This window comes from Pipistrellus kuhlii, unplaced genomic scaffold, assembly GCF_014108245.1.
Source record: "Pipistrellus kuhlii isolate mPipKuh1 unplaced genomic scaffold, mPipKuh1.p scaffold_m20_p_13, whole genome shotgun sequence".
Lineage (NCBI taxonomy): Eukaryota > Metazoa > Chordata > Mammalia > Chiroptera > Vespertilionidae > Pipistrellus > Pipistrellus kuhlii.
This window is the reverse complement of record NW_023425438.1, coordinates 19,961,657-19,977,914: the sequence shown is the minus strand read 5'-3', so window position 1 is coordinate 19,977,914 and position 16,258 is coordinate 19,961,657. Positions and strand designations below refer to the sequence as shown.

The window sequence follows — 16,258 nt, the reverse complement described above, 5'->3', positions numbered from 1 at the left end:
TAAAGACATTCTATAATTTCTGAACAGCCATTCTTTCATCTATGAAATGGGATTCTATCTACTTCATGTGATTTTTGTGAAGTTTAAAAAATGACCTATGTGAAGTGCTGAGCACAATGTCTGGAACAAGGAAGATAATAAATGTGAAATGATTAACCATCTCACAAAAGAAGCATGGATGGGATTCCTGGATGGTGCCCAAGAGGGAAGACTCTTTGCAGAGCCTCTCTAAGCAGCCAGTAGAGCTGCCAACTCCAGTGGGCAGAGGCTGGTACTTGTTGACCTGGCAGGTTGAAGACTGAGGCTGGCCTGACCTCACTCTCAGGCAGCATCTACCCTTGCCAGGGACTGGTGGCCAGGGCTTCCCTGGAACACACCTGCCAGTGCCTGGAACATGGTTGAGGTCGGGGGAGAAAGTCCAAACCAGGGATGCTAATTAGCAACTGGCCTTTCTTAGAGCTTCGCTGTGATTGGTGGAGCACATGGATTTGGGAGGAGGAGTTCTCTCATCGCCAGGACTTTGGAGCAGTCTCTGGGCCACTGGGAAAGAGAGGTGTAGACTCTAGTGAAATGTCCAGAGCCGTCTTCTGGCCTTGCTAGAACAGCTCCTTTTAATTTGTCTCCCCCGACTTTTATATAAATTCGTGATAAGACAGACACACTGAAGGGAAGTTTGCTTCTCCTGGGGTGGTCACTTCCCTAGAAACAGCTGCCTGATCGAAGAGGAAACCATGTGGTAAACACAACCTTCCTTGTGGGGTGGGTCTGAGGTCCACGCTCACGTCTTGAGGGAGGCAGGCCACATTGCTGGGAGGGAAAGACTGTGAGAGGAAGACGCTTGCAGGATGATATACATACCAAAGCCATCGGCAGGTGGCAGGCGTATGAAGCAGTGACTTCATGGGCTGACAAGTTGGGTCATCCTGTCCTCTGAGATTGACACATAGTAAAACTGCAATCATTCCCACACTCTTCCAGAACAGGGAATTTTGATTTCTTGAAGTTTCTGGTGAACTCAAGTATGCCTTTGAGTTGCAAATATTCTTGAGGAATCCGTGCTGAAGAAAGAAGAGGAGGAGGAGCCTTGGAGAGCCAGCACCACAGGAGTAGAGGAGGGTGGGAGTCCCCGAGTGAAGGAGGAACTCAGGTGGCTGAGAGAGAAGGTGGCAGTAGCTTTGCATGAACAGACAGGCCAGCCTGCACTCCCTGCCCAGCCAGAGAGGGGCTCTCCTACTGGGAGGAGTTTCTAGGCAGAGACTGAGGCCTGAAGAGGCTCGACTGAGCATTGGATGCGTGGAGGTCCAGCATGCGTTCTGGAGAAGACAGCGTGATGCCTGCTTTGCTGGCCCATGTCCCAAGCAGCTCCTTCCAAGGCAGCCCAGTGCCACATCCAGTCCCTCAGGCCCCTTCCTCCCTCTGGCGGGCAGTCCCAGAGCAGAGGCGAGGCTGAGGTGGGCAAGGGCAGTGTGGGCAAGGGCAGTGTGCAAATCAGGTGATCGGCTCCTTTGTGCATTGTCAAAGGACAAGGGGAAAGTGGAAACTAGGCCTTGGTTTCCATTGGTGCCACCTTGTCACTCCCAGAAGAGACACAAAAAATGTTCACTGAGACTGAGAAATAAGATTTAACATCATTGTATTTATTAGGTTCAGAAACAATACACATTCACATCCTTTTGAATACAGTACATTTGGCACAATAATGTTTACAATGAAATAACACTAATGAATGGCAAGAGATTAAAATACATCCAGAAAGGGGGTAAAATGTACAAATAAAGCTTCACAATACAAAAAAAAAAAAAAAAAGGAAAATCCTTAAAATTGAATACATTTTCTATTTAGCCAGAATTAGTTTGCACATAATTTAAAAAGAGGTAATTTCTTTTTTAGCTTTCTTCTGTTTTTCCTTAAAGCAAGAATGCATTGATTTTTTCCACCTTTGGAGGAAAAAGCTGTTTTGCTCCATAAGGTTTCTCACTTCCTTCATGAGAGAACACAGGAGGACAGCTATCCTTCACATGTGTTTTTGGCTTTTTTTTTTTAAACTCCATTTTTCTTTTCTGAGAGAGGGAGAGGGAGGGACGGAGAGAGGGAGGGAGGGAGGGAGGGAGGGGGAAAGAGAGAGAGAGAGAGAGAGAGAGAGAGAGAGAGAGAGAGAGAGCGCGCGCGCGCGCTGGAAAGATTAGAATCAGCAGAAATGTAACAGTGTGTCTGCTTCCAAACGCTTGTGAGAACTAAAATGAAGCTATGAATACTCAAGGAACACACAAGCCCTTTCCTATAAATTACATGGGATTTCAGTCCGCCCGTGTGAGAGCTGGATCCGCTCCAGCCCCAAGGAGGAGGCGCCCCAGCAATCCTGGAGCTTCGGGTACTGACAGGGGGCTGTCCCTGGGCCAGGCAACCTATTGACCGACTGCCTGGAGCTGCTGGGTGGAATGTATTCTTATTTGACTTCCCAGCAAAAATGCCAGCTGTCCCGTTGAAAGGGTCCAACCCCACTGGCATAGGACCACCACCAGGCCCTCAGGGAAGGCCATGTGGCATTGCAGTTGGGGTTTGCCTGGTGGTTCAAAATTCCTCATGGCGAGGGAAGCAGAGGAAAAAGAGAGAGCAGGAGTGAGGCATGAGTATGAGGGGCAGTATTGTCATGTCTTCCTAAAAATATGAGATGATGCCACCATGAAGATGTTTCTGTGCTTGTACTCAACACCAAAAGATAGTCTCTCCCCAGCACGTCAAGTTACCGAAGATAAATTAAATTAACCCACTGTTCTTCATCCCTTCACGGGTGTGCCAAACACACAAATGGATAGAGCATAGTATTTGAACTTATCATAAGAACAGATAATAATTACACCTGAGTTTTTAAAAAATAAAAACAAAAGAGAACTGAATGTCACCATGAGTAACAAAGGCTATGGCCAGCCAGGTGCAAATATGGACAGCAACTCCCTATGGGCTGGAGCCGGTCACTGTCCAGGCTTTGACACCACCATCCAAAAACATTCCTTCCTCTTCCCCATCTCTATCAGGGCAGAACAGAGCCCAGGAGAACTATATGTGAGATTTAATATAGCTTAATATATGTTTACACCTTTAAAAACAAACCAAAATGAAATAAACAATACACAGGAGCTCCCAGACTTTCCCTCCCCCCTCCCAACCCCCTCAAGAAACAAACACAACTTATCTCTCGGTAACTTGAACCAATACACATACAGAGTATTGCACCTGGACATTATTAGAATTATTCTTTCATAGACTAAAATTTTATAATATGCCTGAACATGCAGCAGTTGATACCTCTAAATTCAACGAATTAATTCCACAGGCCTTGCAGCAAACAATATATACAAAAAATCTCAAATGTACAAAAAGGGCAAAAGCTTCAAGGGTGCCACTTTGCCACTCACAAGTATATATTTATTTAGGGGCAGCTGGGAAATCCACGTGCAACAGTTGGAATGGATTCCTTTCCCTGCTAAATCAGTTCTCAGCAAAATAGATAATCAAACGACCTCCGGGAAGCATATACACAAAGCCACAGAGAACCCTTGCGAATAAAAGAATGTAACACTGTTAGCATATCTACAGGAGGTAACATCGCAGCCATTAAATAGTGTCCACGTGAGGTGCCTCTCCGCGTCACACAGAAACAAGCCTCCCGGTCTGCCCGGCCACAGCGTCAGAGTCCAGGCCAGTTGCTTTTCAGTCTCTTGACAGGCTCTGCATGACCCATGTTGAACCTCACTCTGCTCGTTCCAAAAGCAGATACTTCATATTCAACTTTACATGTTTCATGTTCAAAAACCACAACACAGTAGTACTACCATTTTGTAGAAGTGCGCAAAAATAACACACTGCTGCAGGAAATAAATAGAGTGAATGCTGGGAACTTAGGACAAAACTGGGAAGAGAATCTGGGAGCTGAGTTTGGCGAGAACCCCAGGGTCGTGGCCGTCAGGGCAGTAACCTTCGTGTTCAGGCAGAATGTTAACGATGAGGACCGCTCTTGTTTCCTTTCCTCTCCATTCGTACAGCCCCCGTGCGCCATGGATGCATGAAGAGTATCAACCTCGAACGACTGGTTTCTCATTGCATATTAGCCCTTTAATATCAACCTGTATTAACATTGAAATCTTCATCTGATGGCCAATTAGCAAACGTGAGGGTAAGGGTATCTTTTCCAAATGTCAAGAGAGTGCAAAATCAAATTTTCTTTTTCAAGAAGAGTAATTTCTTCCACAAGATGCATGTTTCCACAACTTTGGCATGTCCCCAAGCCAACACCAGAGCAAGCAAGAATTAGCCATTCCAGACAAACCAACAGGCAGCCCACCTGCGCATTGCCCAGTCTCTCTCCTTTGTAGGCACACCTCAGGGTGCCCCCCCTGCCCCCCTTCAGGCTGAAGAAGCAGTCTCTTCCTCCAGACAGAAGGGCAGAGGACAGCAGGCGGGGAGACTGGAGGGATGAGAAGAAGCAGGAGTTGTTGGAATTCTATGCCCAATGGCAGAGCCCGAATCTTCTTGCTTGCCTTTTACATCTTCCTTTGCAGTGAAAACAACTGAAGTCGCTTCACTGCCACTAGCCCCTGAGAAGTGGAAACAGCTCCCCAACAGACCAAACACAGCGACATGTCCAGTTAACAGCCGGCCCAACATGGTGCTGCTTTCCTGGTGCGCCGAGAGCCAAGAGTGCCTGCTGGTCACCAGGCAGGAGGAGGCAGGAGCTGGCTTGGGCGAAGGGAATGCAATAAATAGAGTGGACAGAGATCGGGGCTCCGGGGAGAAGAAGTAGTTCAAGACCTTCTGAGCCTCTGGAAAACAGCCATCTTCACGGCACCCCTTCTTGCAGCATCACCGAACTCCACCTGGGGGGGAATGCTCAGGGCATCAGGTCTTCACCAAAGTAGGAGAAGCCCTTGAATTCCTCCTGGTTGATCTGCTTCACAATTGCTTCATCCACAAGCGTGAGTACTGGCTCTTCCCGGGTAAAGTCTTGGTCAAAGTTATTGACATCTCTTTTGGTTTTCTGTGAGAAGAAAAGAGAAAGCACTGACTCCAGGCTGACCTTCCTCCCCGGGGCCCCCCACAGGGAGTGGGCATCGCGCTGACCAGCCTCTCGCCAAAGCAGGACACTAGCTACTGAGAGCAGACACGGAGCTGTTCCAATGAGGTCACGATGGATGGCCCCAGGACCAGAAGGTAACAGAGGACTTGGAAAGGAAAAAATGAGTCCAGGTGAGAAGGAAGAAGGAGTGAGAGGGTATGATGGAAAAGCAGGGAAGTGGGATTCCCACAGACTGTAAGTGTGCATGTGTGTGCATGTGTTTGGGAGAGTGGGATGCATAGCTTCCATCTCACACTCCCCCTTCCAGCACCTGCCCTAACCCTCTGGCTTTATTGAGAGCTCCTTCTCTGTAACCATGGTAACAAACTCAAATCCCCTTCCACAAAGCTTCCAGTGCTCTTTCTCCCCTAGACATAGAACCCCATGCCATGTCTGCTCCATAGGACATCCTCCCTATGACAGGCAAATGGGCAGGGGTGGGAATGTCTTCTGGGAATCCTGCCTTGGTCCCAACCTGCTCTCACCATGAATCTTATTTTGTGCTCCCGTATTATTTCCATTATTACACTCAGCACTCTAGCTCACAAGGAATCGTTTATGCTTTTGTCTCAAGAGCTTCCTAGAGGCAGGGGCCTTATCTTATTCAACCTTGGGTTCCCAGCAATAACTGATGGGGCAAATAAACCCACCCAGCTCAGAAGGACCCCCACCCTTCCTGTCCTGTTCTTCCGTTTGGAGTGGCTGGGGGAGAAAATAGGAAGTGTATCTAATGCTCTCTGCCTCTAGGGCAGTGGTTTCTAATGCCTCGACCCTTTAATACAGTTTCTCATGTTGTGGTGACCCCCAACCATAAAATTCTTTTCATTGCTACTTCATAACTGTAATTTTACTACTGTTATTGAATCATAATGTAAATATCTGTGTTTTCCTACAGGACAGTCTGCATTGGTTAGATAGACTTGCATGGAGAAGTGAGGGCTTGGTTGAGACTTAAAGACTGAGTTACAATCATGTTGATAGAGATGGGAGAAAGGCGCCTTGTCGGAAAGAAAGATGGGACGAAAGCAGGGGGCAGGAACAGAAAAGATGTGTACACAGGACAATGGGTTCCCCATGCAGCCTGGGTCGGAGTCCAGCGTGAGGATGGCGGGAGGCCAGAGTGGAGTCTGACTGTGGAGCCTTCCATACCAGCCCCTGTCCCCCACGGTCCACAGCGCAAAGCTGAGAAGATGGAAGGCTGCCTGTAATACCTCTTCAGACACAGACTAACTGGTGTTACCCAGGACAGCGACCTGGATGATAGAATCAATCTTGTGGAAAGATTAGCATTATTACTTATAGGAGGCATAATATTAATAGATGCATTGATCTGTAGGAAATAGTAACCTAAAAGATGTGAATAAGTAGTCTATGAAATAAGTGGTCTTGAGATAAAGCTTTATTGTGTACCCTGTGCCTTGCCTGCATTTGCGATGCACGTTGGCAAATGAAAGGCTCTGAGACGTCCTAGAGCCAGAAACCCAGTACATGCTGCTCAGGTCAGGCCTCCTCAAACTCCACATAGATTTTCTCCCGGAGCAGAGTTCCTCAGGACCTGGCTTGGGATGCTGCTTTACAGTTTACAAAGCACTGTCACGTTTATTTGCTCATTTGATCCTGGGAACGGAGTCTTATTATCCTGATGGCACAGATGAGGAAACCGTAGTTCACAGAGGTGACATGCCAGAGTCAGCCAGCTAGCTAAGAGCACAGCCAGACTCCAGTCCAGGACCCAGCGTGATGCTTCCATGGTGTGGACTTACTGGAGAAGTGGGAAGCCATGGCCAGGGTCAGATTCTATCAGGAGATAGTTAGGCAAAGCCGCTACACTGCAATAAAGCCAGGAAGGTTTGCCAGCAGGCCAGCCTGTGGCACCGAGCTGTGGGTGGAGGAGCGTGTGCGTAATGTGGACCGGGCGAGCTCAGCAGGGGAGACTGTGTGCAAACTGCCTAGGACTGAAATCAGAATCAGATGATGCATGGAGCAGGGATGAGATAATCTTCCAGAACCCATCAAGGCGGCTTGGCATCTCTTGGGCTTGAGCTGCACTGTAGGCAGGTGTCAGAGACCTTGTGGGGGGAGGGATGTGACAGAGGGAGATAGAGAGAACCCAAGTGGTGGGAACAGGACCTGCAGCTGAAGGAAGCATATGTTGTCCTTGAAATGGCAAGTCAAGTCTAGTGGCTTAGTCACCTCTACAGGAGGGCTGGCCCCAGGATCGAGGACTATCTGTTTCAATCTCCAGTGTGTACAGAGCAAGAGGAAAAAGGGGGCCCTGAGCGGAGATGAAATTAGAGGGGGAAAGAAGCCCACCCTCCACAGTGACTCGCATGGACTTGGGAGGGCCGGTACCTCGGGCGAAGGTGTGGTGATGCCTTTCCTCTAAGGTCTCTATGGAAGGAGGGATGCACTTTGAGTGAGGAGGGGTTACAGGCTATGGGCCTGCAATTTGGGATGAAATGAGTCCAGAAGGAGGCATGGGAGGGGGAGAAGGTGCCGGTGACTTGGGAAGTACTGAGGATCATCCCAGAAGGCAGCCATGGGCATCCCTATTAGGGGCAGGAGAGCAAAGGGGACCGGCAGGCAGAGGGCTAGGAGCTGGGTGAACAAGAGTGGCCACGAGATGGGGCGGGAGGAACACACAATGTAACATCCCCAAGGATGGGCCACGCCCTGGTCACCTGTCCTTTCAGGGCAAGACCCCCTCCATGCCAGTTCACTCTCACTGGCCACTGACAAGGTAGAGCACCCGGGGAGTGTGCAAGGGCTCGGCGTCGGCTCTCCCTGCTTATCTACTTGTTTGTGCTACACCTTTCAGTCATGGGTGTCTATTAGTCATGGAAACGGGTTTTGTTTCCTGAGGTCAGCTAAGCATGTGACAGACCTAGATTCCATACGATATCTGAATTTCACAACTCGCTGATTATGTACCGGGAATCAGGCTCAGTCAACACAGCCAGGAATGTCCTTCTCAGAGGACCTCTAGCCCCATGGCAGGTTCCCTTGGGGAGCCCTCTGGCTCAGCTCTGGACTTTCCAGGGTTCAGAATCATCTGTGGCATCTGAGTGAGAGTGCCATTCTTTAAGAGCTTTGCACGAAAACATACTTGGCTCATCCACCCTCTCATGCAACCTCGCCCAGGCCCTGTTTTCCTTGGACATCTCCTCCTTGATTTGGTATTTACTTCCAATTCAAATAGCCAGCATCCACACTATGTGCCATTCCTGATTATTAGCCTTAGAGACTTGGGAAGTAAGTTTTCCAAGCAATTATCTCTGGGAAGCACCACTGCCTATTCATAGCATGTATGCAGCAAAATGAGCATCTTCAAATTTGAGGGGAACTGGGGATTATATCCTTCACTCAACAATTTTATTTGTTGGGAAGCTGCTGCCTTCCTCACAGGCACAAAACTGGACTCCAAGATTCCAATGGGAAAACTCCCAGAGACACTCCCTGGCCCCCTAGCCCCTAGTTATCCCAGATACCTCCCTAATGTCTAAGCCAGACTCAGCCCACACTGCACAGCCTGAAGGGTGACACTGGGGCACGTGGAACAAACTTCTAACTCTTCAGACCATATCTTCCCATGAAGCCATCCCCCAGCCCTTGGCCCACACTGAGGAGAGGTGCATAGAGGAGGAAAAAGAGCACCTGCTGATTTCTCATGCCTGCATCGTCCCTTTCTGCTTATATGACACTGTGTGAGGCCACTCTTGGAGCCTCAATCTTTCATCTGTAAAATGCAGGTGGTAAAAGGTGCCTTGAGATGCCAGATGTTAGGCGACTCCATGCCCTTGATACTAATGGGCACCCAATAAATGTGAGTTTCTACTCTGCTCATGAGTCTTAGAACTTGTGTGCAATGGGGAGGCACCATTCCCAGCATGGCTGTTACCAGCACAGTCCATATGATCTGCCCATCAGCGCCATGCACTGCTAGGGGCAGGGGCTAAGTCTTACATTTCTCTGTATGCCTCCAAATTCAAACATTCCAGTGCTTCCTCCAGTGGCTGAGGCTCTTCTATCAGCACTTCCCTGCTCTTGGGGAAAGCTCATGTTCTTACACACACACACACACACACACACACACAGTTCCAGGGCCCTTCAGGATCTCATCCCTGCCTATCTGCCCAGCATTATTTCCCACGAAGTTCTCTGGACTCGCTGGCTTGTTCCTGCCTCCAAGCCTTTGCACAGCTGGTCCTCTGCCTGGAACACCCTCTTCCCCCCTTGCCTCCTGCCCCATGCCCTCGTCACTGAGCTAACGTCACTCCAGAGCTTTCTGAGAAACGGCATCTCTGAAGCAAAGCCACTGAGCTCATTTACAAATCACTCGGAGGCCCCTGAGCCCCAGTTCTCAGCCAGGTATGCTAGGGTTTGGAGCCCGGCATAGACATGGACAGGCATGCTTGCTGTCTCTATGGCCAATGCAAGTCTCTCCTGACCCTTACTGAACTGAGGTCACAGACACAAGCCGTCAGAGGAGCTAGTGATGTGCTTCTGTCTCCGTTCAATCGTCAGGAGAGAGCAACAGGTATCGAATAGTTCTGTTTTAAAGCCCTAGAGAACTAACTGATCACAGGCTGGGGCACGGGAATGGCTTTCATGTGGCTGCCTTGTTGTCCCTGCCCACCTCTACCTCTGCCTGGAATGACAGCAAGAATCTATCGATAAGTAGAATGACTGGGGTGTCCTGCCCATGACTGTGACCTGCACTGGTCTCCAAAATGCCAGCTTTCCTTGACATCCCATGTCCTGTTCCAACTCCCCAAATCCCCCTGACACCAGACTCACCTCATCTCACCCTCTTCCCGGTCCCCATAGTACCTCCTGATCCAACCTTTGGTCCCTTCCTCTCACAGTCTACGTGCGTCCTGATATTCTCTCATATCCGTCCAGGTGCCTGGTGCAAAGCAGGACACACACCATTTGCTCAAAATAACTTCACTTACTGTAACAGTCAAGCCCCAAATTCCTCCTAGCTCTGAAATGCCAATAGTCTTATCTGAGCTCCATTTTCTTTTTTACAATATTCTAAAAGAAAAGGCAAGAATTTCAACAACGAGAATGCTTTCACAACATCAGTTAACTGCAGCTTGGCTCCATAGTGTCTTGCCTGGCTGGAATGCTGGGTTGGAAAAGAATTTCAAGTTAACTACCATTTACCTAGGAATTTCTCTAGACATAGTCCTCCATCCCCCACTCCCTTTCCATTTTGTTAACCAAGAACCGGCCATACTTTTGGACTTTTTTTTTTTTTTTTTTTTTTTTTTTAATAGAAAACAGAGCAAAAGGTACAGAGAATTCATGGGGCCCGGGGCTGGCCACAGAACCTGTCACAGCACCTTGTCCATATTCTCTGTGGTTCCCTACTGTCCTTCATACACCTCCTTCTTAAAGCGTGGTAGCCAAAGCTGATCCAGTCTCCACTCTGGTCTGAGCATTGCCATGTTCAATGGCATGACCCTCTGCCTGGTGGAAAGCCTCAAATTAAACCAATGTCTAAAATAGTTATCAAGGTTTTATCATTTCTTAAGTAGCTGGGATAAATCACAGTTGTACCAATCCAATCGAACCCTGTTATAGGTTGACTTGTGTCCCCCAAATAGGTATGTTGAATCCTAACTCCCAGTACAGAAGGGGACCTGATTTGGAATTAAGGTCTTTAGGGATGTACTCAAATTAAGAGGAAGTCATTAGGGTGGGCCCTAATCCAGTATGATTGGTGATCTTGTAAGCAGGGGACATCTGGACACAGAGATAGATATGCTCAGAGGGGGAGTCATGTGAAGAGACAAAGTGGCACTGCCACAAGCCAAGGAACATGTGGGGCTATCAGGAGCTGAATGGGGACAGAAAGGACTCTTCCCCTGGGGGTTTTACAGGGTGCATGGCCCCGCTGACACCTAGCCTCCAGAAGTGAGACACTACATTTCTATTATTCTCATCTCCCCAGTGTGTATTGTGGTAGCTGTAGGAAACGAATGCATACCCCCAATGTCCTACAAATTGACTTTTCTAATCTAAATGTGATCCTTCATGTTTTGCCTTGATTTCTTCTTATTTTGGTATTTATTTCTAGCCTGTCAAGATCACCATAAATAATGATTCTATAATTTCCCTCTCTGAATCTCAATTTATTTAGCAAAAAAAAAACAAAAACCGGGAATAATAAATATACCTAGATTGCCGAGGGTTATAAAAGAGTCTCTAAGTAAAGCTTGCCTAAACTTTAAACTACTATGAAAATGTTATTTTAATTCTTTCATCCTGTCTTTATCTGCTATAGCCTTCAGCTTTTGGTCACCCTAAAATTTGACTGGCATGACTCCCATCTCCCTCCCTAACAAGATGATCATAAAAATAGTATGTAAGACAGGTCAGGCTCAGAACCCTTTATCTTGCCCTCTACAAAAGCAATCTGACAAAGCTCACACCCAGCCCTGCCAGCACTCTCTGGGAGTGTGGTTAAATCCACTGCAAGTCAACCAGCCACAGTCACGTTTTCCATCTTATTTGGGAGAATGATAGCAGAGACTCATGTTAGGAAGAAAACAACCTTGTTCCTCACGATAGGAGAGATTCATTTTGTTCAGGAGGAGGATATCAAAGATTCAGGGCAGATCTCCTAATTTTTAAATGAATGGGTTGCACAATTCTCCAGTTTGGGGACCTCTACTCTATTTGGAAAAGTTGCTTCCACCTTTTAGGGGAGCAGAAAATCAAGACCCCTTTGCTCTTTAAGCACAAATGATTCCTTTCATGGCATTTAAAAATGGAAAGCCACTTGGTTTCCGGCCAATCCCTGGTCCAAAGGAGAGAGCCAATGTGGTATAGTGGCCTTGGTTGCTGACATACATTGGTGAAGAGCCACCAAGCCTCTAAGGGCCCCATGAATCTGGGGCCCCCAGCAAGACAGTGGGGTCTCATGGTGAGTCCCACCGGCTGCATCTCCCATAATTGGTGATGCCCTGGTCACAGCCCGGCCTGGGAAGCTCCCAGTTAATTACATGGATACTGCTGAGTCCCCAGAGGATGCAGAAGGCAATTTTTTTCTCACATTGGTGAGCTCACCACCCTCCAAGACCAGAAACAAAAGCAGGGAGGGTCCATTTCCCTCTCAAATACAGCAAAGGAGCTGGGAAACCATCCCCGAGACCACTCATGAGAAGGGTCTCACACTGCTATGTGAAAAAGTAATGCCCCTCTGGGGAGGTAGCGGGGGTGGGAGTGGGGGAGGGAGGACTGCCCACAACCCAGGCTGATCCTTCTCCTTCAGCCGGATTGCCCCATGCCTCTCTTTCCTGGCCTCCCCCTCCATCATCAGTGTGACTAGATACTAACTTGCTCGATCACTGTTTTGGCCATTAGGCTGAAAGCTACGTCTGCGTGGCTGCTGTTTTGTATTTCCAGTACCAGCACAGTGCTTGGCACAGCTTCAGTGTCCTCATGTGCAAAGCAGAATAAAGCTCACTTTTCCTAAGTGCTTTACTTGCCTGACTCATTGAACCCCACACACAGCCCGACTGGAGGCCACAACCCCCGCTGTTAAGATTAGGAACCGGCTTGGCCAAGGTGCACGCACACCAGTGGAGGAAAGAGCCAGGAATGAATTCAGCTTGTTCTGACCCCCAGGCCCTTGTCCCTGGCGTGTGGTGGCCTGCCTCCTGCCGAGAGGCGTCAATGCGTTCGTGTGTGCAAAGCGCTGAGTGGCTCTGCCAGGAGTGTTGTTGCCGTGTTACAAAGAAAGAAACAAACAACTGCGTTCTGCCCTGTCCCCCTCACCAGGCATGAGGCCACCACTCCCATGACACCTTTTGGGGTCATTTCCTAGACATCAGGGTGAAGAGAGGCATTGCCTTTAAAACTTTCCATTATCAGCAACAGTTAAAAATGCATTTTTATATATGACCACATGCACAGCACCTCATTATAACACCCAAAGAAAAGATTCAGTAAGCTCTACACTACCTTTACTCTTGTGATGCATTCTATGTACTAGTCTAATGTTTTATCCTTTCCCTTCCTTCCCTTTCCCTTCTTCATGTTTTTTTCCTTCCCTTCCTTCCCTTTTTTCCCTCCCTCCGTCCCTTCCCCTTCCCTCCTCCTTCCCTGTCCCTTCCTTCCCTCCCTTCCTTCCCTTCCATCCCTCCCCATCCTATACCCTCCCCATCTCATTCCTGTCCCATCCCATCCATCCCATCCCTCCCATCCCATCCATCCATCCCTTCCCTTCCCTTCCCTTCCTTCCCTCCCATCCCTTCCCCATCCTATACCCCTCCCCATCTCATTCCCCGTCCCCATCCCATCCCATCCCATGCCATCCCATCCCATGCCATCCCATCTTTCATTAAAAGTTTGTCTGCACCTGACACACTAAATTGATTTTACAACCCACTGTTGGGTAGATCCCGAAGCAGGAAAAAGGACTCTCAGTAGCGGTACCTGGAACTGAAAAACATGTGGAAAGCACAGTGTGGATATCCAGGAATAAATAGTCTGGGGAGGAGACCGTGCCCTGCCTGCCGCGGGCTGCCTGAGGCCAGAGCCGCTGAGCCAGGCTCCGCAGCGAGCTGGCCCCATGCAGCAGGCGTGCTGCGGCAGGACCCACGTCTCCCGCTGAACGTGGTAGGTGCAGAATGGCAAACCTGGCCCGGCTCTGCCTCTAACCCTGGGCCCTTGCTCATTTATCAGCTACTTTTCAAAGCAGTGTTATGGTTGACAGCTGTTGGCTTTAGCTTTCCAGGGATAACTGTTGGTACCCAAAGGAAAACCTGCAATCTGGCCCTGGCAGAACCCTGCTCCTCCACTTACTAATCTTTTCCCTCTTTATTTATGAAAACGTTCTAGACAGAGATCAGCTCTTCTGGCCCAGGGTTCATTAATGCTCTGCTTGCTGCCTTTGAAACAGGAACGGTAAATACTGTAAACACTCTCAAGTGAGGTCACCCACCTCCTTTTACCATTAAATGATTTCAGGTTTCCTAATGCAGGATCTTGTTGTCCCCAAATTCCCAGGCATAATCTGGAATCAGTCTTGGGCCAGAAAAGGTGAAAAGAGAATTTAGAGATGGAGCTAAGAGAGAAACATTCTCTGGAAAAACACTGTAGATCTACACCATTCATTCCACACAGAGTCAATTCCTACTGTGTGCTAGGAGCCACTGCTGAGGATGCAGCGGGGTAACTAACAGGTAAAAAGCCCTCCTGCCCAACCAGCCTGGCTCAGTGGTGAGTGTTGACCCGTGAACTAGGAGGTCACGGTTCCATTCTGGGTCAAGGCATATGCCTGGGTCACGGGCTCAATCCCTAGTGTAGGACATGCAGGAGGAAGCCGATCAATGATTCTTTCTCATCAATGATATTCTGGTCTCTCTCTCCCTTTCCTTTATTCTCTGAAATCAATAAAAACATAATTTTTTAAAAAGCCCTCCCCTAACAGAGTAAGCAGATCTTGCTAATTGTTGAGAGTGATGGACACATGGGGATTCTCTCTACTTTGGTACACATTTTAAATTTTCCATAAGAAAAAGTTAAAAATACAGTTCTCAAACTGCAAACACATGATGCTGAATGAAAGAAGCCAGACACAAAAAAGAGCACACTACACGGCTCCATATATGTGACATCTAGAAGAGATGTGGCCCTTGGGAACCTGTTTGGACTCTGGAGGTGTCCTATTTATTCATTGTGCTCAGGGTTACGTGGGTGCATCAGTGTGTTAAAATGCATGAAAATGTACACTTGAAATGAGTAAGTTTTATGCTATGTACATTTTATTACAGTAACGTTGACTTTAAAAACCCTCAAATCCCTGTCCTCCAGGATGTTGAAATGCAGTGGCTATGGCTGGAACAAATCTTCAGGATTGTGTAAGGTCCCATTTACAGGAAGAGAGCAGAGAAACTCAGTGATTTGCTCAGATACCAAAAGCAGGCACCAGCACCCAGTGCTGCCCAGCATTTTCCTCTTTACTCACTGCTTGTGGCACATCTGGGGCTAAATCCTGGAATCCCATGTTTGCGGGGGGCTATATTCTGAAGCATCTGGGGGAACACCCACACTCCAGGGACCCTGCCACGCCTCTCCAGGAAGATTTCCTCCTTTTCAACACTCGTTGAGAGGCCAGCTGCTGTGGGGAGGGTGACTGATGCCCAAAGTCAAGGCCTGGTTTACTTTGTAAGTCATCTCAGTTGATAAGCCCTACTCTGGCTTATCTTCCCATCTCTCTACTTAAGGCAAGAAACATAGTTCACTGTCCTAGCCATTCTCTCTCCTCCAGCTGGGCTCAGCTGATATAGGCCACTGACATCCAAGCTCTATGCTCCACTTTGTGATTAAAGTAAGTCCCAGCAAAGAGAAGCCAGAATAACATGGAGGCTCAGTGGCTGTAGGCTTGTGGGCCAGGTCTTCTCACTTGGAAGAGACTGAGGTTGATGTGGTACCTTAATGAACCTTCACAAATCTATTGTGTGTTTGTACAATCCCAGGATTCAAAAATAACATGAGTGTCAAGTTTAGGCCAAATCTCCCAACTATTACCATTCACTACCCCAGCACACACAGTGGAGAGTAAACAGGGTACTAATCACTCTCCCCATCCCACCCATGTGCAAAACTGGGTTTCCAAGGGCTTCTTTTCTCTATGACAGAAGTGCCCTGGAGAATCAGGGTCCTGGACTTGGAGGTTGGGGTGGGCAGGGGGAACCTGCTGAGCTTGTAGAAGGTCCCCTGGTGCCTGCAACCTTCAAAGAACAAATCCTGGCTTCAGGGCTAGAGGGCCAAGCCCCCCCATGGGGAAGGTTTAATGCTCTTTCTGCTTTACTCTGATGCACGTTACTCAGCCTCTGACTACTGCCCCTCCACTCCCGGCTGTCAGGCCACCCTTCAGTCTTCTCTGCAGAGATGGGCAGGAGGACACTGTTCAAGTGGTCCTACCTGGCCAGGATCTTTTCCAAGATTGCAGGTGGGAAGAGGTCCTCGTGACACAGAGGCCCTGCCTCCCAGCCTGTCTGGGGAGGCTTCTTCTTCATGCCATCTGTTCCCCTTGTCCTCTTCCAAACCTCAAGACTTCCCTCCCAAAGTCAACTCCTGGGTTTACCCTATGACCTAGTATTTATGTTACACCATGGTGTCCTCACT

At 48.4% G+C, this 16,258-nt stretch overlaps 1 protein-coding gene across 4 annotated transcripts in view; it reads right to left on the bottom strand.

The window, feature by feature from the left end:
- Window positions 1-2,144: 2,144 nt before the first annotated feature.
- PRKCE (protein kinase C epsilon) overlaps window positions 2,145-16,258 on the bottom strand; it is a 436,609-nt gene continuing 422,495 nt past the window's right edge. For 3 of the 4 annotated variants that reach the window (XM_036435208.2, XM_045580706.1, XM_036435209.2), the window contains one exon: window positions 2,145-5,035. In XM_036435208.2, coding sequence (XP_036291101.1) covers window positions 4,889-5,035 — 147 coding nt within the window. In that variant the 3' untranslated portion in view covers window positions 2,145-4,888. The remainder of the gene's footprint in view (window positions 5,036-16,258) is intronic. The other variant, XM_036435210.2, reaches the window with a different exon arrangement.